The sequence below is a fragment of the Oppia nitens genome, unplaced genomic scaffold (assembly GCF_028296485.1).
Source record: "Oppia nitens isolate AA-2021 unplaced genomic scaffold, nextdenovo-longstitch-racon4-pilon3 scaffold5_pilon_pilon_pilon, whole genome shotgun sequence".
In the NCBI taxonomy this organism is placed as follows: Eukaryota; Metazoa; Arthropoda; class Arachnida; order Sarcoptiformes; family Oppiidae; genus Oppia; species Oppia nitens.
The window spans coordinates 5,806,735-5,829,973 of NW_026533243.1; the positions used below are offsets into that span (position 1 = coordinate 5,806,735).

A 23,239-nucleotide genomic window follows, 5' to 3' on the forward strand; every position below is an offset into this window, starting at 1 on the left:
GATTATCAACAAATTTATATATATGATATAGCATTTAATTTGTCATACAGTAGTCAGTAAATTAATACATTAGTGACCAAAAATGACAAATATTTATTATAGCAGAAAGTATTCAATTAATAGTCAAGAAAGTGATTGTAGTTTATTACATGACATTAACCTAATATATCATTTAGTGATATGTTGTTCAAAGTGATCGCTACTGTAATTATTATTATAATTAAGTTATGTGATGGTCAAAGTATAGTAAATTTGTTTGATTTTGTTGCCCCTATACTCGGTATATTAAGTAGCGGTACAAATAATGTTTGTTACGATGATTTGGGCTGTTTTAGTAACGACGGTCCCTATCAGTCCTCATCGTTGCGACCAATCAGTTGTGTCCCACAATCACCGCAACTCATCGGAACTCAATTCTTATTTTATTCACGCGATAATCCAAATGATCCGCAAATCATCGATGCATTGAACACAAAGTCATACAAAAATATAGATTTTGATCCCAAATTAAATACGAAAATTGTAATCCATGGATATAAAGCCGGAATACTTGAGTATGGGTTTCAACACGTAAGTAAGCTTAACATTAAATATTAACAAAATTCAACATTAAATGTATTGTCAAATTGCATCAATAGTTAGCTTTTAGGTATTAGTAATCTAATAGTTTTATATGATTTATACAGAATTCATTTGAAGTCGTAAAAGACGGCATAATATTCAATGAAGAATCTAATGTAATACTTGTTCAGTGGATGGGAGGCGCAAATGGACTATACTTTCAATCGGTGGCCAATTGTCGAGTAGTTGGCGCTCAGATAGCTTTACTTATTAATCATTTAATTGTAGGTTAATTTAATTTACATATTTAATAAATTGTAACAAGTTCAATTTTATAATTGTTATAAAATAATGTATATATATATATAATATTTAATTAGAAAAAACGCAACGCAAAGCCAGAATTATTTCATTTGATTGGTTTTAGTTTGGGCGCACATATATCGGGATATACAGGCAAACTGGTGGCCAATTTAGGTCGAATAACAGCACTGGACACCGCTAAACCTTATTTTGATGGCGTGTCTCACAGTATAAGACTTAGCTCAGAGGATGCCTTATTTATCGATGCTTTACATACAGATAACGGTAAATATTTTTATTAATTATTAGATAAATTGTATTTTAAGAAAGATTTTGTTTTTGTTTTTATTAAGTTGCTGGTAATAATAATAATAATAATAATAATAATAATAATAATAATAATTTATAAATTAATATGTTTATATATTTAAATTTGGCATAAATTTTTATATATCGGTAGTTGTATATACTGATAAGTAGATTGTACATAAATTAACTAATTATTTTGATACATTTTTGACATAATTTAATTATGACATTTACGCTATAATTTCTAAAATAATTAATATTTTAAATCTTAATTATCATAAACTTACTGCGAATTCGTTAAAAATAATTTGATAAACTATTTAATATTAATTAATATTAATATTAATATTATATTAATATTAATATTATATCGAAATCTGCATAATGTTTATTGTCATGTTTATTAAATTAAATATTATTTTATTTTTTAGTTTTTTTAGATTTTATGTTTTCTTTTTCTTATCATACATTGAAAATGTAAGTTATATTATATAACTTATAGAAATAGTAATAAATTATATATTTTTAAGATTGTTATTAAACGTATCAGAATAGTATTAATTATTTTTAAAAATACAATTTCTCTATAATAAAATAAAATAAAATATCACTCATTATATTTTTATTTTATATCACTATCTTATTGTGTATATTCACACGTTGACTGTATTTTAGATTTTGAATGCATAGTTTATATTTATACAAGTATAAATTAGCTAGAACTTTAATTAAAACATTAATTATAAATTTATAAAAAATAAGTAATATAACATAATTATAATTATTACAGATATACTGTATATTTAATAATACCGGTATAATACAGGGATAACTATTTAATATTCAAGGCTATGTAGTACAGTATAATATTATACTACAGTAGTATTCAATAATAGTATTGATTTTTATATAATCACTGAAATACTGTATAATAAACATATACAGTATTTTATAAAATATTTTAATTCAATGTAGAGTTTACTTAAAATTAACATTTACATAATTTTGTATATTACAATGAAACAATATTAGCACTCATTAATTACTTTTTATTTAATAAATATTTTTATATTACTTTACTTAGTTATTAATATTTATTAAACATTTAATTAATTATTTCATGAGCTAATAAAACTTATTACTAATAGTAATTAATATTAAATTAAATTATAATGAACCGTGGATTTAACATTAAATGTAATTTATAAAAAACTATTAATGTTCAAAAATATATGTTATACTGCTTATGTAATATAGTATATTAAATATACAATATCAAAATACGTTGTTTTAATTGCTATTAAAGCCTGTTATTTATATATTTATTAGTTATATAATAATTAACATAGAAGCAGCATTAATTTATATACCATATAATAAAATATATTTATAGACATTGGATCAATGAATGCTACGGGAAATATAGACATCTATTTCAATGGTGGCGAACAACAGCCCGGTTGTAGTCATCAAATATTTGATACAGTCATTAATGAAGGAATATTATATGGTTTGATTGATATCAATAAATATTATAAATTCAATTAATTATAAAAATCACTTAAATGTAGGTTTATTTGAAACACTTTCCTGCGACCATAAGAGAGCACTGGACTATTACGCCGACTATTTGTTGACTTCAAAAGCCGATTGTAAACCAATAGCTTATCGATGCGAAAGTTGGGAAAAATTTATGTCAGGATTTTGTTGGAGTTGTGGGCAAAATGGAGAGGACTGTATAATTGTTGGACTTAATAATACTTTTAACAATAATGGTATTTCTTATAGAAATCCCGATAATAAGTTTTATATAATAACAAATGATAGACAACCTTATTGTGGTATAAAAAATCAATATTTATTTCAAGCATGAAGTTTGTTATATATCTATATCTATTTATATATTAAATATTAAAACTTATTCATTGTTTAGTTTATCAATATTTGGTTCAAATGACAGCACATTCAACAAAATCGAAAATTGATGCCAACGTTAATATAAGACTCTATTCATATAACAACACGTTTAATGACAAGAGTGGGTAATGTCTTGAATGATAACAATAAATAAAATTACATTTATTGATACTCTCTCTCTCTCTCTCTCTCTCTCTCTCTCTCTCTCTCTCTCTCTCTCTCTCTCTYWCTMTCTCTCTCTTACTATCTCTCATTTTCTCAAATTATTAATATTGCATTAAAACTATAGTAAATTAAAGTTATTGTTGGCCAACAAAGTATCGTTTGTGATCTCTAATGATAGACCATTGGATAAGATGAGAAAAATTGATTTATATTTAGACTTCAAGAGTCGTAAAACTAATGAAACGATTAATGAACTGCTCGTTAATTCAATACAATTAATACCACTTAATGTAATAGACGACAGGTATGTGTCTATAATATTTTTACACTCTTTAATATTTAAATTTTTTTTGATAAGCTAGTACTCAAGTTATATGTTAATATAATATTTATAATAAATTAAATATATTTTATTTATTTATATAATAACTTTAATGAAATAAACTATAAGCGAAAAATTAAGAAATTCTCTGATGTATTGCACACCCGGAATGAGATGGTTGGCAACCACTGAATATTCAATGGTTTCATTACAAAGTATTCATTGCTTACATTAAGTTAATGTTATTATTTACTCTTATATTGCTTTTATCACATTTATTTTGTACAAAAATTATTTCATAAAATTATAGATATTATAGTTTTATAAATTTTATTTTATGCATTAATCTATAAAACTTTTGGTATATAAACCTATTTATGCTAATTACACATTTTACAAATAAAAATATATAAATTATATAAATATTTTGAATTAAACTACTGTATATGATGAGCATTATATGTAATTTATTTTAACTTTTTTTTTATTATAAATAAATTAAATGACCAACCATTTTTATTCAATTGTGAAATTAGATTTAAAATTTATTTGTTTTATCACATGCATTATTAATTATAAGTATAAAATGTCTCAAATGATAATGTAGTTGATTAGTCTAATTTTAATCTATTAATGACAATGTCAACAAGTTGTTAGGAAATAGTATAGTTTGATAATAAATTTAATTAATTAAAAAATATTTTATGCTTATTGGCTCCAAATATTTTACTTTATGACAATATTATACAGTAAATTAGACATAATGCAATTTAATTTGCTTTAAAAACACATAAAATGTTTTATTTAAAAAATTATTTATATAATAAATTTCATTAAATTTATTAACAAATACAAAATTGTCTAAATTTAATGCAATTTAAATAATAAAATAAAATATTGTTTATCGTTTTTCGTTTATTTTAACGCATATGTGTTTTCTTTGGATTATATTTATTGAGTAAATGAGACTATGATTTAAAAATTCAATTTATACTAAAATATATTTGTTTAAAGAACGTAAATATTTTGAACGGCAACAGAATTTCAAATATTTTTTAGTAATACTATTAATATATAAGATTTCATAATAAAAATCTTTTGAATTTTTTATGAAACCATAACAATAAATCATTTTTCAATTATTAAGACATTTATATAAAATATTTAATATATTAAATAAATATTTGCTAAATTTATCATGTTTAATTTATTAATAATTCACACAACTTTAATATTCAGAGAACAAAAATAGTAATTTATAAAAATGACTATTAAAAATCTATTTTTTTGTTATTTTATTTTTTAACTATTATTTTAAGTTAACTTAAATAAAAGTTTAAATCAACATAATCATAGTAGTAAAACATTGAATTACATGAAGTCATGCAAATTAATTGGCAATCAATTTGTTATTTTTTAATTAAAGCTTTATTTCTATGTTATTGAAATTGATGTCATGTAAAACTATGTATTTGTCGAAATAATGAACTAAATATATAACATAATTAATTGATTATAGTTTCATAAGGCATATGTACTGTAGTATTGATGGGAATGTTGACTTATGAGTTGGCTGTTTCGAGACATTCAATATTGGCTGTAATTGAGTAATAATTATTAATAGCTATACATTACTTTTATATTGATTTAGTTTTGTTAAACTTAATAATCAGCCGAAAAAGGGGTTTACATCACTTCTGAAGCTATGGTAATAAATGCATCTATTATTAGTCGGACTATCATATCATATAAACAACAAGTAAAATGTGTGCTTTAAATCACATATAAATGTTAAAATAGTTTATGCAATCAATTGCTAGTAAAAACATGCGCTCAAAATTCATAGCTATCAACAAATGCATAAATTCTTTATTACCAGAATTTATTGAATAGAGTTTTTGTAATATAATATAATATACAGAATTTTTTTCAAAGTTTAGTATTGAGAGAGACTGTAGTGTAGAGAGAGGTTTACTTTTGGAGACATAGTATTCCTATTGCATAGAAAAGCTAGTGATGTGTAGGACATGCTCTCAATGGTCTCAATGCTCTTAATATTCCAAATGTTTTTAATGCATCTCATGTTCATCTCATTGCTTGCAATCAATTGGTGTGTATATACAGTATAATATAATAATGTATAACAAGTTTAAGAGTTATATTGTAAGCACACACTGTTGGCAACCAATTCATGTATACAACTATCAAATTCTTGGCGAGTGTTAAGCCATAAGACCTGTTACTCGACTTGAGTTTAGTTATTAAAATATAAATATATAGCTATTGTTGTGTTTAATATCGACAATAAAGAAAGTCTAAAAAAACTATTGTATTAATTGTTAGACACAATCGGCACTTTTGTCAAACTCTTAACAATGGGTGATAATAACACAGAGTCGGCACACAATGAAACCTGGAGTTCATCGACACCTATATGGCTTATAATCATCAAATGGATTCTTGTGGTAATCAACTGCATGTGGATATTTGCCTGCAGTATAGCCTTAATTATGGGTAAAAATGTGTCGAAAAAAGTGGAGGATCTGTCCGGCAGTGACTTCAATATTCGCATTCAGGCGACCATTGAACTGATCACAGCTATGGTCGGTTTGATTGGTTTGATTGGACACAAACTGTTTGTCATAGTTTTCCATTGTCTGGCCTTTTCATTATATTTCTTGATAATCTTCATTATGGATCAAACAGAGATGTTTCTCTTCAACTTAATCTGGATGCTCACCACTGCCTTCTATATCTACCAAATTAGAGTCAGAAGGAGTAGACCGCTGTTTGACACAACAACTCCAGCCATGACTACTACTACCAATACATCATCAGCGACAACAAGAACATCATCATTGATGACACATTCATCTCATGGAAAACAATGAGTTATATATTTTATTATCCATATGTTTTGTGTGTATATATATATATAAATATTAAATACATATATAAAATATTTATATCGTATATCATGTTAGTAGATATATATATATTTAATTTATATTGTGTAAACATTTGTAGTTTTATAATATCTATTTATTGTTATAATTATTATACTGTACGCATACAGTACTAACACTGTCTATAATGATTAATATAAATTTATATCTGTATAATTTATATACAGTATATTGTAAATACTGTTTGGTGTAATATTTAGTTAAGATATGCATTTCAAATGTAATCTTAAAAATAGTTAATTTGATTAAAAAGCAATTTAATTAAAAAATTAAAACATTAAAACATTAATGTTCCAAATTATTAAATATCTAAATGTTTAATTAAATTAATTGTTAGCTTATGTTATTTAATTTGGTACTTACTGTTTGTTACTACTATTCTATAATATATTTTATATTAAATACAATAATATCATAATTACTTAGTAATGCATAACTTCTAACTTAATTACACTAATTGACAAAATGTTATTTAAAGACAGCACAAATATTTTTCAAATTTAAAATAATTCAAAGTAATAGCTTATATTTCACTTGTATTTACTAATTTTAATGTAAAATTTATAATATTTATTATTTTCTACACTATTTATTTAAATGAAAATTGTTTATATGTTTTAACATAACATTTAGCTGTTAATTGCCCTTCAATTTCAAGTGTAGGTTTTGATTTTGATATATATTGATGTATGAATAGTATGTATATACAGTATATCTACAGTACTTTATTAACACTGTTGTTTTCAGTCACCACTTGTTTACTTCATATAAAATTTTTATTAAAATACTTTGACGAGCTTTTTCATATATAACTATGGATTAAAAATGAATAAAATATATGGGAAGATATTTTTTGTAATTGTTTTTTAATATTTCAAGTTTATTGTAATAAGTTATAAAAACTTTCGATATAATAGGGCACCGCATGATAGCTCAAGGAARTGATTTACCTGTAATTTATAAATTATAGAATATATTATCTATATTATAACTTTTACGTAAAACCGTAAATTTTTAAATGTGTTTTTATATTTAAAAAATAATTTTTTAATAGTTTTAAAATATTTCAAATTTTATAATTATAAATATTTAACAATATTATATAAATTACAATACAGGTAGATAATTGTATTACAATATTTACAAAAAAAATTAATATAAATTATTTAAGCAAAAAAATAACTTATAATTTAAAAATATAGTTTCATCAAAAATTATCAGTTGTTTAGTATTAACAGTAATTAATTTAAAATTCTAGAGTTAAATAAACGTAAAATTATGTAATTTTATAACAATTTAATTCATTTTTCTTTCAATTCATTACAGAGTTATAGTAAAAAATCTTGTCAAACATTTTGAAAATTCTTATATATTAATATAAATTATGGTAAATATTATATAATACTTAAATAAATATATTTTTAATGATTTTTGCTATAACTTAATAGGATTATCCACAAAATTTAAGTAATAATAATAAAAATAAAGTTTTTGACGTTTTAAAAGTTAATTCATACTTTATCCAAAAGGACGGTAAAACATAAATATGCCTTTATTTTTGGTTATTTTAGTCAATACTAATAAAAAATTTAAAAATTAATGTTTGCTTACATATTTGATTTGTATTGATTTTATCTTATTACTAAAATTTTTTATCATTTACAGATAAAATAAAATCTAATACAAACAGATTTAACTATAGAATAGTAAATCTTAAAAATTATTTCATTGTTGGTTAATGTGAAATAATTTTAATAAACGATCCTTTTTTGAATTTAAAAGATTTTACGTAATATTTTGTTTAAATGTTTATAAGTCTGTACTTAGATTTCAGGATTTATTTGAAGATTAATAGTAAATAAATTTATTATTTGAATATCCATTGCATAATAGACAATATTATATAGTATTATACTGTACTTTATTATACTTCATAACATTAAATTCCTTTATTTTACTATATATTATAGTATTGTTTAAAATCTATATTATTTAGATATTAGAAATTTTTTATTTTGTTTTCATTTTGTTTTATTCTGCAAATAAGTTTTTTGGATGACTTCCAGAAATAGATATATTTAAAAATAAAACGTATCTATAAAATAATTCAATAAATATTTGATTGAAATTTTTGTATATTACGGAAATTATATTTTGGTTTTTATATAAAAATGATAATAATTAGCTTTTTAGTTGTATATAAAGTATGTAAACTTGAATTTTATTAAATATTTGATTGACATATCAAAAATTTTCACATTTGCTTAGATCGTGTTCACAGTCTATTATATAATCTTAAAACACAGTTTCAGCAAAAATTTACATATATTTCTTTAAAAGGGCAACAAAAACATTTGTTTATATAATATATACTTAATATTTATTAAATTTATGTATTATGATTTCAAGTATATAATACACAAGATATTATATGTTAATAAAAATATAACAATTTCATAAATTATTGTATAGATTAACAAATAAATTAAAATAAAATTTGGAAGACAATTTAAATTATTATTATTATTATAAATGAAAAAATATATGTTAATAAAATGGTAAAATTGTAAATTAATAAAACTTAATGTAAAAAACAATTTTCTAACAATAAAAATCAATTTTAATAATCAAAATTCAATTACAAATATAATGATTGCTAAATAATTAGATAAAAACAACAACAAAAATGAAAATAAATGTTATTTGAAATAATAGTTAAATAAAAGACATATTAATTTACAATTATTGATGAGGTATTGAGTTTAAACTCCGTATGGATTTTCAAGTCTGAGCTTTAGTTTGTAGAGTTCATAGAGAAACCAAAGGGTAAGTGCTGTCAATAGGATTGCAAATACAAGAAACCAAACGACTAGTATACGGGTCAGTATCACACTTGCTATGAAGTAAAGTATGAGAAGCGCCGCGTGTACTGAAAATACTAGAAAATTTCGTCGAAGAAGACCAACGATAGCGATGGTACAGATGATGGCTTCAATCAAACAGAATATACGAATTGGTAGGTCTTCGGCATCTTTAGGCACTGATGCAAACCAACCGACCAGTACTTTGCCGCCAATAATCACAAGAAGATCAATAAATAGGGACACAATGTTAGACACCAATAAAATCCACTTAAGAATCTTAAATTTGATGCTTTCCTCCACCGGCTGAGGCATTATCATCAAGTGATCAATCAATTACTGGTATGAATACAATATATCTTTGTTCAGATGATATGACAATAAATATTTTATTAATAATTTTACTTAAAAACCAAACATCTGTTTTAAGACTTAAATGATTGAGAAGAAGAATCGCTTCATTTAAGGTCTGTCTCTGACTTTGTTTGCCTCTCGTCTTAATTATATGAAAATTACTGTACTTTCCAACAGAGCTAACAGTGCTATTGAGCTTAGATTTGCATTGCGTGCTATGCGTTGGTGTCACTTAAATCAGTCCTAATATAGACACGACATCCCAAATGTCTTTTCACTTATAAACATAACAACCATTGACTGACTAAACAACTCAAGACTAACCACTTTTACCTTCAGTCGCGTTATAATAACTTTAAGTGTTTTAAAAATATCTTTTGTTAAAAATCTATATACCGTTTCATAATAACAATATGATAATAATACTAACATAAAAAATACAAAATTATAATATACAGATGCGATAAATCTGACACATAGYAGTAATCAATAAAACAACATTTATACAAAAAAAATTAATTTATAGTAAGTTAGACTAAATATAAAGCTTTTAGAGTTACCAAAAATATTGCATTTGCATTAATATTAAATTTCAGTAAAATTTCATTAAMATAAATTAATAATATTTTATTTATTACTATAATAWTTGTAAAATAAATATAAACACTTACTATACCAATAAATGATAGTGAACTTTGAAGAGTACATTATTTAATTGAATGTCATTTCATTTCTTGTTATAAACAATATTTTAGATATGTTTTACTTAAATCCTATATAACATAATAAAAGAAATAATAATTTTGGTAAAAACTATTTTCAAACATTAGCTATATTTGAGAAAAGAGAAATATAAATGACATTAAACAACATTTTATTATTTTATATTTACAATTGAATTAACACACATTAAAAAATTTCTTAAATTCTGCCCAATTTATTAAGCTATTATATATATTTATAATACCATAAATTTATAGCATTATACTGTATTTACTGTCACAATAGATTTGAACATTTTAAATAATGTTTAATTTATTGTACAGTATAACTAAGATATTTGTTTTATTAATAATTATAAAAGAGAGGACGAAAAATGTATTCAATGAATATTATGACGAGTTTATAAAATTACAGAATAAACACAATTACAATAAAGTTTGAATAAATTAGTTAATACACTAAAGATTCCATAGAATATAATATACAAAAGATAATATAGAAAATATAGTATTATTTAGAAATATTAGTACTGTATAACAAAAATTGTTAAATCAATATTTCAAAGTTGAAAATAATAAATAAATCATTATTTCTAGTATTTATTTATACATAATTATATTTTTGCTTAATTCTAATTTATTATTTTAAAAAATAGTTTTTACATATTATGTTATATAGTAGATGTAATGATAAAAATCTTATATTTGATAAAATTTCTTAAATATCAATATTTTATTAAAATATTAGGCACTGTAATCATACAATGTTTGCCTAAAATGTAATGAATATAATAAATATAATAAAACATTTGTGAATGCATTACCATGATGAATTTTTTTTWAATATATCTAATTGTACAGTTCATTTAATTCACTCACCCTCTTATACACACCCACTTACACATTCAAATATAATGTAAACTAATAAAAACAGTAAAAAGCAATTTTTAAAAAGTATTTATAAAAGGTATTATTTGATTCTTATATAAAGTAGAGATAGACAAATAGAAATTTCTAATAATTTTTTCTTAAAAAAATTCTAGAAAGTTTCTCAGAAATTTTCTATAGAAATTATACTTTATTATTATACACTTTATTATGTACCCCCCCCCCCATTACTATGGATCCCCATATATAGCTATTGTAATACTGTATTATTGATAAATAATTTACACAACACTACTATACAAAATTTGTATAAAATGTATTACAAATAGGATTTCTATATTTAAAATATCTTTATAATACAGTATAATTTTACTATACTGTTTTTAATAAAATTAATATGTGGTTACCATAAACAGAAATTTCTTTTAGAAACTTTCTAGAAATTTCTCTTTTTTGTCAACACTATTCTTATGTCTTTATCAGAAGTAAAATATTTAACTTTTCAAAAATAAAATCCTATACAAACACATACAAACACATACAAACACATACAAACACATACAAACACATACAAACACATACAAACACATACAAACACATACAAACACATACAAACACATACAAACACATACAAACACATACAAACACATACAAACACATACAAACACATACAAACACATACAAACATCAATAATTTATAAATAATGTATAAAATAAAACAGTTATGTGACTTGAGGTCATATAATTGACTTTTAAATAAATTGCTTAGAATCTAAGCCATAGATTATTATAAAACCAAGGCATCATATTTTATTAAATATAAATTACTGTATATATAATTGTTAAGCAATAAAAACATATAATATGAAAATTGTTTCATATGATTGACATCAGAGACTAGAAAAGCTTTTGAGAAACCAATGTTGCAATACTTACAGATTGTTTGTTACATAGACTTTGATTTTCTTGAATTTGTATTTATATTAATATTAATTCAGACGTCTAACAGATCAAACTGGAGCTAACTTAACAAAAATCATTTTCATAATAATATAATAATACAGGTATAAAATAAAAATCATTTTATTAATTATAAAATCATATTATACTTTACAATAAAATCATGTTTCAATAACCATAACTAGCATTTATTTGTCGTATAATAAAATTAAAGAATAAAAACTTTGTCACATATATATATATATATATATATATATATATATATATATATATATATATATATATAATGAGCAAATATTTCAATAAAATTTTAAAAAGACATTCAATACATTTTCTCGAAATTGCAATTCAAATAACAATTGTAATCATAATTAAAAATATAAACAAAAACATGTATTCAGCAATAGTTATACAAAATAAAACTTTTTTGTTTCAATGACAATATAAGCAAATGATTCTCAATGTATTATTTCCAATGAAATCTCTATTTTAAGGCAATGAATAAAACTCCAAAAAAGAGACAAAAAATAGTTACATTCAATATATAAAAATTATTATTACTGATTAGACAAAATAATTATCAATAATATTAATCATTGAAATATATGTGTATATAATAATTCAAATTATGTTGTTGTTCATGATTAAAAATTCATTCGTCAAAATAATATTATTATCTAATATGAGTTTTTAAATTAATGTATAAATCTAACATTGATTTTAAAAATTATAGTATATTTTAAAACACAAGTAAAAATAATTAAAAAAAATAAATTGCAATTAAAAACTTTTAAAAATGTGTTAAATGCTTAATCATGTGGTCGGGGATCATGAATAGGCATTGTGTGGAGCACTTCATCGAGCAATTGTAGTGCTCTATGAAGATGTACTTCAATCCAACAGGGAGTCTCTTTGATGCTTTGGCGCGGATAGTCAGGTCCCCAACCCTTCACGAATGATAGTCTTAAGATACAGAGGCGTCGCAAATCGTCAACTCCAATGCCGGCTGCAGCTGATAAACCTATTATATTATCGCAAACGTATAACATTAACATTATATAAAACAATATGCATTCAATTAAAACATACTGATTGCCGGTGCAATACCGCCAACAGAAGCTGGTCCAGGAATATGTCCGGCAACTGCGGCGGCCTGAGCAGCAGCAGCTGCTTGAGCAGTAGCCGCTTGTTGTTGCATTTGACGATAACATTGTCTTAAATCAAAAACTTTAATACAAGCGGATGGATATATCTTATGAACGGCATCTCCTGGAGATCGACCGGCTTCGCGGTCCAAATAATAGCTTTGAACAAATACGGAATGATCGGATTGACACCGAAGCCATACATCACCTTCACCTCTGAGGTCCAGTTGAACGCCTAAATAAATAAAATAATTTAATTCTAACTTTTTTTGTCACTACCAGTAATATAAAATAAAGTAAACCTTTTCCGATATGAAGTCTTGCTTTTTCGCTTTGTTCAGTGCGATGGACATTGGAGAGGGCGCCCAAACAAAATCTATTACCACCACTTGGATCGACATAGCCGTCAATAATTACATAATCATAACTTGATTGCACTTTGAAAGTTTCGCCGACGTGTTGGTCTAATTCAAAGTAAGCGATAGAACACCAGTATTCAGGCGGCGGTTGACTCGAGAGTGTCGTCTGAGCAATGGCTCCAATCGGCTCATTAGGCATTTGAGTCGAGTGCCAGAATGTTGTTGAAGGCATACCAGTGTTGGGACGCGTTGAAGGCTCAGTTGGAACCATGGTTTGAGTATATGAAAGTGTTGCACTACCACCAACAGCACCAGCCCATGAAACAGAACTGCCATTTGGTGTAATGGTATTAGCAGTGAGTGGTGGGCCCACATTTGTAACCATCACCGGTGCCACTGATTGTGGAATTTGTGGCACTTCTGGTGTCTGCTGTGGAACCATTGAAACCATAGGTGAAGCCACTGATGGAGGTGATGAGGCCGATATATAATCAGAACTGGAGGGCGTATTTGGCATTAAACGAGAAAACGAATCGTTACTTGAAGGAGACATTGATGTTGATGTTGTGGAAGAAGTTATATGTGATGTATGCGATACAGACATATGAGGTGCTGGTTGTGTCTGTATGTGATGCTGTGGTGGCTGTGGAAGAGCACCTGGATGTGGATGATGCTGGACTACGTGCTGCATGTGCTCATTCATTGGCGGCACATTACCACCACCTGTAAAGCAATCAATTATTTCAATCTTACTTAATATGATTTATAACTCAATTTATAACTAAATTTCAAATATTCTACTCATTATTGGATAAAATATAATAATATACTAAATGTCAAGTCATTACAGTTATTATTGTAACTAATGTGTCAATAGATAACTCATGTTAACTAAAAACTTCCTAAATGTCTAATAAAATTGTTTTGTCATTTTTAAAGCTATCATTATTTAATGCTAAAAATCATTTGTCAAATAAAACAATTAATGACAATTTAATTAGACTAAAACCTGTTTTACTCGTTTAAACAATTAATTAATATTTTAGTTATTTACTATATATTTATTAATCCTAACATTAAAAAATGATCCATTATTTTACAATGTTTTACAATATTAATGTTATATTTGATAGAATAAAGACAAATATTATCAATCGTTAATTAATAACTCTTTTTTTATCTAATCGCTAACGACTTTAAAGATAACAAAAAATAAAACTTGAAATTAAATTAGTCATAAATATACTAAAACTATATTTAGGAAAAATCAATAAAAGTACAAAAATATTCATAAAATAACTAAAATACAAGAAAAAATAAAAACTACGGTAAATGACAAATAATGAATACCCGCAACATATTCAGTCTTGACTTGACTTCTAACATCTTCGTCATGTCCGGTAAGTGTTAGTCCCGACAAATCAATGCCTGGAGAGACCACCCGTTCGTAATGATAGGGATTAACACAAACGGAGTCACACTTGAGGTCAAACGCAAACTGACCTTAAGATGACAAAAATGGTTACAAAATTATGAATAACCGATAGAAAGCAAATGAATAAATGAAGATAACTCGACATACAATACTTGACGTGTTTGAGTTCATTCTTATGAAGGTCAGGCCATCGCCAGATACGGGCGTAAATAACATGAGGAAAACCTTTACGTCCGGCCACTTGTAATCGGCCATCGAGTGTCCTCTGAATGGTTACACATTTGGACGGATGCGCGCCATTCGTCGTAATTGCGGTGATAAGTGAATCCAATTCGTCTCTCTTTTCTTTTAATTTCTTGACCAACGACTCAATGGCCCGTTTGGCAAAATTTTCGCTTTCGCCGCCCTGTCGGTGACACATCAATGAATGGACAATAGACAGACACGCGTCGGCCGAAGTTGGTGTTGACACCGATGAAGACCCACCAGAACTTGACTGCGAACTGTTGGTCACTACTGGCGGACCCGACGGCGGCTGCATTTGTGGCGTCGGTAACGACATGACCAGACAGTCAATTGAGAGACACAAAAGTTGTTAAAAATTATGCCAAAACTTGTTTTATATTTTGGTCACAAAAAACAATTTAATTAATTTTAATTCAATTACTTTTAAATAACATAATAAACGTTGTGTTTGTGTTTATATTGAGTTTCAATTAATTGCTTTTTAATTGATTACAAAAAATATTGTTTTTATTTTCATTTTTTATTACACAGTATTTCATTCACTTTCACCACACGTTTGTTAAACACATTTACGACATATTAATATAAATAAATATATTTACATTTATTCATCTATTTGTTTATCATATGTTTCATACCTTTTACATCAATTGTCATATTGTTTACGATAGAGAAATTGCGTGTTTAGAAATAGTACCGAATTATCGTTCACTAGATTACTCTAATAAATATTTTTGTTTTACATTTACAGCTTATAATACAATGTAGTGTAGAGTAATACAGTATGAATGCACTATAATTACGATATATTAATAGCATTGAAACATAACAATCACTTTTTGTGTTATAATAAAAGTCATTCAATTTCTATGGCATTCATGTATTGGTTATTAAGACACAGTTTAAAGACATTTATTGATTCAATGTTTTTCAACGCAATCTACCAGTAATTCTATACATTGAAGAGTTTGCGCTACTTTTGAATAAATTAAATATTTAAATATAAATTATAGACAAATCTCTATTTATTAAATTATATAAATAGTAAGCAAAAAACCAGTATTATTAAACTACTTGTTATTTGAATCAATAAAACAATTTTTAAATGTTTAGCAAACAATATGAAATACAGTATAATATAAATTTATACTTATCATATTTATACCTTACTTACAATATTTGTTAGATATGTTGTAAATTACATTACTATAATACTATAATACTATATATATTTATATACAGTATACTGTAGTTATGATTAATTAAAATATCATTTACTACAAATACATTGTTGACAATGCAGTACAGGTAAAAATATAAATTGCATATTTAGTTGATTAGTGTTGATAATGTGTATCTAAATTTTGCATATTTTATTCAATAAAATAATTTACAAAAATAACTTTCTTCTAACATTATACTATCAATAATATAATATTTAATAGTTAAGAATTTAATATATTATAAAATAACTGATACAACAATATGAACAAATTAATATAATATAACAGAATATATAATTAAAAAATATATATAWATTTAACGATATTATAAACACATTAAATGCTACAATTTTTATGAATGTAGTGATAAATGCAATGAATAAATTTTATGAATGTATAGCTTATAATTTATACCGTGTGTTATAAATTAAATACTTATGCTTTCATAGGGTTATCCACATTGTGGTTGTCATTAGTACTAACGGGTTTATAGATGGGATCACTAATAATATTAGTTTTTTTATTTGATTTATTTTTATGTTTATTCTTAGATCGACCACAACTACCGATAAACTCAAATCTATTGCTTTCCGATGTTTTGCGATCTTTGCGAACACAGAACCAGAAGACAGCAAATAAAAGGACAATTGAAGCGATTGTCACACAAATCACTATCAAAACAATAGATCCAATGCCTAACTTTCCGTATGATTTAGGCTCATATTGATCGCTAAAATCTTGAAACGATGCTATCATTGATTCTAAGCCCTAATAAAATTTATATAATAATTGAGATAAAAAACATTAATTAATAATTTTGTGACACACCTGTTGATAATAGCCACTCGTAAAATGATTTTTCGTATCAATCAATACTTCTTCTAATTTATTATCGGTTAACACTTTGTGAGCATTGGCACCCATTGCCACAAATATCTAATTAATTTTTAACAACAAGTATAGTAATAAGTGATGTATTTATACCTACAGTACATTTGAATATATATACTAGGGATCGCAATTATAAGAGACGCATTCATAACTACATTTTTAAATTAATTTTTTAAAAAAGTTATTGAAGTTTAATTAATTATTTATATGTCATTTGATTCTATAATATCTCTTCATTTGTTATGATAATTTTGAATATCTTCAGTAAACCACTTCTTATGATTTTAAATCGAAAACCCCTTCGATTACCATTTTGGACCCCTTCACAAATTTTGATTTTTTACACTCAAAGAAGTGTTAGATTAATCAAAGCAAATAGTAATTTGACAAAGCAATATATGTTGAATATAATGATATATAAAAGGTTTAATTTCATTTTATAAATCCGTTATTATTTAATATTAAAATAATAATTGCTATATTTTTGCATATGTAGTCCATAGATAAGAAGTAAAAGTAGATAGTACTTAGAGATATTATACATATCTTTCGAAAATTGTTGGCAAATGTTATTTAGTATTTAATAAATAAAAATATAATATCTCTTTTATTTATTTTCAAGAAAACTTGTGAAATATTTTTATAAATTCATACAATTTTTCGATTTTAACTTTTGATATTTTTTATGAACTTTTTTTGTCTTCCACATCTACTCATTCATCTTTTTAGTTTTTTTATTATGTCTGACAAGTCTTCACACATAAGGCTTTAGAATATATTCTATTAATATTTTTGTCGGCCATTGTTTCTATAATTACAGGAGAATATATGTTTTTTATGGCATATCTGCCTTAGACGTCATGTGACTTTAACCCATGTAAAAGATTAATAAAAAGATTTATCAAAAATCTTGAATAAGACAATTATAGACTAATGATGATTGTACTTAATTGTAAAAAAATACAATATATATATACTTTATTATATATAAAATGCGTCTCTTTCAATTGCGAGTATATATACAGTATATATAGTATATATAAATATATTTATCAGACCTGATCATCAAAAACTGAATAAAATATGAGGACATCATTACTGCATTGTTCTTCAACTCTCCATTTCCTACGAGTCTTTTCGGCAAACATTTCGACCGTCTTTTCGAGACTCACACTGATATACAAATACAATAAAAATTATATCAATTTTTAAAATTTAAAACACTATAAGTTTTATAAACAAATTTATACTATATATAAATACCAACTTTCCATAAACTTTGATTGTCTTAACTAATGCTACTTTAATATTAAGACCTCTTTTATGTGGAGGACAGCTATCACATAGACATTGTGTTTGATTACGCGGTTCATCAATCAAATTGTCCAAAAGCCATGCTTTTTACCAGAAAAATGTAAACTTCATTAAAATTTAATATTAAACATTAAATGACTAATAATTTTGAAACATACCTTCCTTTTTGTCAAGTATGCCGTCCGGATCGCATATATTTGTGGGTGGATTGCGATTATTGCCGGTACAGAACTTGGCCTGAGCTACACTTTCCGTAAGTCTCGGATACATATCTGCGTCCCATTTGAACACATCGTCGTCATCACACCGTATAATATATACAATGTTTAATATAATTACTACATTTATAAACTTTATTTTTATTGTTAATAAATTCATGTTTTCAAAATAAAACAATTTTTAATAATCGACACAATAATCTATATATAATTTCAATGATTATCAAAAAATATATATATTGATGAATTATTCATTCAAACTTAATATTTATTTATTTCATTTTTTTTCACTTGTAATAGTAAGATACATACTGTATATATTTTTCTTTAAAAATTTATTACCACAACTTATTAATAATATAATTATAATATACTGTATAATTATTTTATTTATCTTTATATTGTTTGTTTAGTTCAATAATAATTATATTATTAATCACATTAAAAGAGCAAATGTTTTAGTATTTTCATGCATTTATATCATTTGATTATAACCATAGAGAATATACTTTAGAGAATATGATTAACACTAATGTTTGGTATACTTATAACAATAGTTGACTTGAAATACTTGAAGTTTAGACAATACTATATACTGACATAAAATCTAGTATTAAGATAAAAATTTTAAGTAATGATATTTATATGATATTTTGGTGTTAATTTAAACTTTTTATTGACATGTAATTACCCTGAAAATTACATTTACATATAAATTTTTAAAAATCAAACGTATGGTTTCAATTACGGTAATATGTAATTTAATACCTTTATAATTCATAAATAAGTCTTATTTTTATTTATCAGTGATTTTATTGACTATTGATTATTTAAAAAATCAATCAAATGTTACTTTTTAACCAAACATTTCATAAATAGGAAACGCATAATATTTAACCAGTTATTTGTTGTGTTAAATGTCAACAAAAAGTTTGATTTAAAACATATTTTTATGCTTTTAGATAATAAAATAATACAATTTATAATATGATTATAAAAATGAATTCATCAGTAGTTAAAACTATTAATATTATATTTTTATAAACTTTTTTTTATAAAACTAAAGTTTTATAACACAAGAGATGGCATTCAAAAGACATTGTTTTTAATGCAAATGTGATGTTAAGTGTCAACAAGTTTTGCAATGTTTTGCTTTGAACTCAAAATCAATTATTTTATTATTTTTAAACATTTATGAAATCAATTGATTGTCAATGAAATAGTTGGATGTATTGGATATTGCGGTGATCTTTGCGGCAAATGAAGAAAAGTCATCGCTTAAGAAATACTCAGAATATACCGCTTCCGTTGGGATGGGAAGTGGCCAGTGATCCCGAAATGGGAAAAACTTATTACGTCGACCACAATACTAAACGCACGCAATGGTTGGACCCGAGGGACAGGTAGGTGTCGACAACATTATTACTTTCATTATTTAGTAAATATGTTTTGTTATTATAGGTTTACCAAACCGTCCACTTTTGCCGACTGTGTGGCCGATGAGTTGCCGTACGGATGGGAGTATTCATTTCACCCGCAAATCGGTATTAGGATAAAGACAATGATTTGATTTAAACAATGGTTTGAAACTAAATATCGGTTTTATTTAAATAACAGGTATTTTCTATACGGATCACACCAGACGTGTCAACCAATTGGAGGATCCGAGACAAGAGTGGAGAAGTGTTCAAAATAATATGCTTAATAATTATCTTCAAGCAAATGGTATACTAACACATCCTGCCATACATTTAGTCATATCATTGCAATTGTATTTTTAAATCTTTAGGTGATATCGGATCTCAAACTGAAATAAGAGATCATCGAACCAAAGGGTCGTCTATAACCATCAATCGACAACTTCTGGAGCAATCATTGGCTGATGCAAAGCAAAGAGTGGCGCAATTGAAGCGTGAATTAGATGCCAATTATAATTTGTTAACTATTATTGATAAATATTACAAAAAAGGTGATAATAGTGAGGCCAATGCTGTTGAGGTTTAACCACTACTTTCATAATGAAGTTTTTATTTGCCATTAATTATTGAGTTTGTGATTTACTTACGATTACCTAAAAATGCCAAACATTTATAGTTTGTGTTTATTTGAAAATATTATTATCAAAATAATTATCGTTATATTTATTAAAAGTTATATCAAAATTTGCAAATCAAAAAGTATTTGTTGCAATTAATGTATTAAAATTATATTGATTTCAATTTGTTTTTTAATTGGAGATAATTTATAATATGCACAATAAACTGATAACTATTATGCTGTTTAATTTGATCGTTAATACTCTAATAGTAAAACTCTTGTAATATTAAACTATTTTTGAAAGTTTTTTCTGCAATTTATCATTAATTGTATAATACTTTGATTTCTTAATCAATGAGATTAGTCAATGAAGAGTTAAAAATAAATAAATACCATTTTTACATTACTTTGTTAGGTTTAATAAATTATTAAATAAAAATTATAGTTTTTAGAGATTTTTCTAATAAATTTAATAAATTGTATTTATTATATTACAAATTCTAAATAACAACTGAGTTTATATATATATATATAACTATATAATAATTATTTAAAAATCTAAATATAGTTTGCTTTTTTAAATAGAAACAATTTTGTATGAGATTAACATTGAAATCAATTTTAAACAAAATAATATATCTATTGATTTAAGCTTCTCTGGGTTTTCTGTCCTCCCAATTGGTTCGGATACTAATCCACTGGTCTTTAGGATAAAYGGCAAAATCATTGTCTTTAATATTGTAGATATAGTCAAACTTCAAGCACTCGGCATTACTCGGCAAACTTTCAGTGCTCTCCTGACTGCTAGTAGTTATGGTTGCCTTCAATGATTCCGACAGATTTTCCAATTTGTTTTTGACTTTCAATGTTTTACCTCTCTTTTTGGTGGCGATAACTACCAGAAAAGCAATAATAGCTATCAGTGCCAACAAACAGATTACAGCCATAATAATCCAAAACATCGATATCTTAAGACCGGATTTGCTTTCATCGATTTCTTGCTGTGCTTCAGAGTTATCATTGATCTCAAGTTTGTCCAAATTTTGTTGGAGCGGAATGTCTGAAGTATGGTTTGATTCAATGGTCTGATTCTTCATCTGTGATCCAAACAGTGAATGGTTTGACTCATTTGTTTGACTATTAATGATGTGATCAAAGTCTGTATTATTTAAATCAGTCGATAGGCTTAAGACAGAGATCATCGCCAGTGATATGACAAACAGGTAAAGCATCGCTAAAGTCATGTTATCCTTAAGTGATTGAATATAAAAACAATTTGGTTTAACCACAAAAAATCAATCACTAAAAAACATACGTTAAAGACAACAGTTGTTTGAAGTTTGAAATTTTGTAACAATAATATCTTAATCCAGTTTTAGCGTGAGTTTCAGTATATTTGTTATATAGTATTCATATTATATAATCTATTGTTCAATCTTGAGATGTCATTAATATTAATAGATTTAATGTTATTGTCTTTTAAATAAATAAATTGATTAATATTTACCAATTAATTCTTATATTATTTTGTAAATTTAAAATAATATAATATAATTTTAATAAAATTGCAATTAAATTTACAATACAATTAAATAACTCATTTTCTCTATTATATACCGTATATTTATATTTATCTCTTTCTTATTTATTAAAACTAAATTTTTTACTTTTAATCCACTAAAAAATGTTTTCACGCGCAACGCTATTTGTGAGATATATAAATACAGTATATTAATAATAAATTTATATATTATTAAATTAAATAATAATAATAATTAYAGTAATTGACATCAATTGACACATTAAAAAGTATCATTTGCTCATTATATACATATTAATAATGTAGTGATGAATATACCGGTATATTATAGTAATAAAGTAAATTAATATGTACTGTATTATAACTGTTATAAATAAAAAATAAAATAATTATTTATACTCTATTTTTGTTTAACTGGTAAAATAATTTTTAAAAATTAATTTTAGACATAATTTATATTAAACTCAAAGTGTTTTAAATTATCGGTAGATATATTTTTAATA

General features: G+C 24.7%; 6 protein-coding genes across 7 annotated transcripts; 2 read left to right on the forward strand and 4 right to left on the reverse strand.

Moving 5' to 3' along the window:
* The first annotated feature begins 82 nt into the window (after nucleotides 1-82).
* Nucleotides 83-3,219, forward strand: LOC128961624 (pancreatic lipase-related protein 2-like). Its single transcript, XM_054307876.1, has 7 exons — nucleotides 83-108; nucleotides 177-570; nucleotides 687-845; nucleotides 942-1,149; nucleotides 2,567-2,683; nucleotides 2,745-3,014; nucleotides 3,107-3,219. The coding sequence occupies exons 1-7, from the start codon at nucleotides 83-85 to the stop codon at nucleotides 3,217-3,219; spliced, it is 1,287 nt and encodes a 428-aa protein (XP_054163851.1).
* Nucleotides 3,220-9,298: 6,079 nt separating this feature from the next.
* Nucleotides 9,299-10,479, reverse strand: LOC128961377 (uncharacterized). Of its 2 annotated transcripts, none has more exons than XM_054307610.1 (2): nucleotides 10,430-10,479; nucleotides 9,299-9,743 (listed from the first exon to the last, which is right to left on the reverse strand). In XM_054307610.1, exon 2 carries the CDS (start codon nucleotides 9,723-9,725, stop codon nucleotides 9,306-9,308), a length of 420 nt encoding a protein of 139 aa, XP_054163585.1. In that variant the 5' UTR covers nucleotides 9,726-9,743; nucleotides 10,430-10,479; the 3' UTR covers nucleotides 9,299-9,305. The 2 variants fall into 2 exon arrangements, with proteins under 2 accessions (XP_054163585.1, XP_054163584.1); XM_054307609.1 differs by lacking the exon at nucleotides 10,430-10,479 and adding an exon at nucleotides 9,810-9,945.
* Nucleotides 10,480-13,062: 2,583 nt separating this feature from the next.
* LOC128961888 (mothers against decapentaplegic homolog 4-like) lies at nucleotides 13,063-16,035 on the reverse strand. The gene is made up of 5 exons (XM_054308195.1): nucleotides 15,415-16,035; nucleotides 15,183-15,335; nucleotides 13,776-14,555; nucleotides 13,418-13,708; nucleotides 13,063-13,349 (listed from the first exon to the last, which is right to left on the reverse strand). The coding sequence occupies exons 1-5, from the start codon at nucleotides 15,827-15,829 to the stop codon at nucleotides 13,138-13,140; spliced, it is 1,851 nt and encodes a 616-aa protein (XP_054164170.1). The 5' UTR covers nucleotides 15,830-16,035; the 3' UTR covers nucleotides 13,063-13,137.
* Nucleotides 16,036-17,171: 1,136 nt separating this feature from the next.
* LOC128961625 (uncharacterized) lies at nucleotides 17,172-19,454 on the reverse strand. The gene is made up of 5 exons (XM_054307877.1): nucleotides 19,100-19,454; nucleotides 18,895-19,024; nucleotides 18,686-18,800; nucleotides 17,565-17,672; nucleotides 17,172-17,504 (listed from the first exon to the last, which is right to left on the reverse strand). The coding sequence occupies exons 1-5, from the start codon at nucleotides 19,317-19,319 to the stop codon at nucleotides 17,172-17,174; spliced, it is 906 nt and encodes a 301-aa protein (XP_054163852.1). The 5' UTR covers nucleotides 19,320-19,454.
* Nucleotides 19,455-20,250: 796 nt separating this feature from the next.
* On the forward strand, nucleotides 20,251-21,234 carry LOC128961336 (protein kibra-like). The gene is made up of 4 exons (XM_054307564.1): nucleotides 20,251-20,562; nucleotides 20,621-20,703; nucleotides 20,777-20,884; nucleotides 20,949-21,234. The coding sequence occupies exons 1-4, from the start codon at nucleotides 20,420-20,422 to the stop codon at nucleotides 21,161-21,163; spliced, it is 549 nt and encodes a 182-aa protein (XP_054163539.1). The 5' UTR covers nucleotides 20,251-20,419; the 3' UTR covers nucleotides 21,164-21,234.
* Nucleotides 21,235-21,749: 515 nt separating this feature from the next.
* Nucleotides 21,750-22,567, reverse strand: LOC128961374 (uncharacterized). The gene is made up of 2 exons (XM_054307605.1): nucleotides 22,512-22,567; nucleotides 21,750-22,446 (listed from the first exon to the last, which is right to left on the reverse strand). Exon 2 carries the CDS (start codon nucleotides 22,438-22,440, stop codon nucleotides 21,844-21,846), a length of 597 nt encoding a protein of 198 aa, XP_054163580.1. The 5' UTR covers nucleotides 22,441-22,446; nucleotides 22,512-22,567; the 3' UTR covers nucleotides 21,750-21,843.
* Between the last annotated feature and the right edge of the window lie 672 nt (nucleotides 22,568-23,239).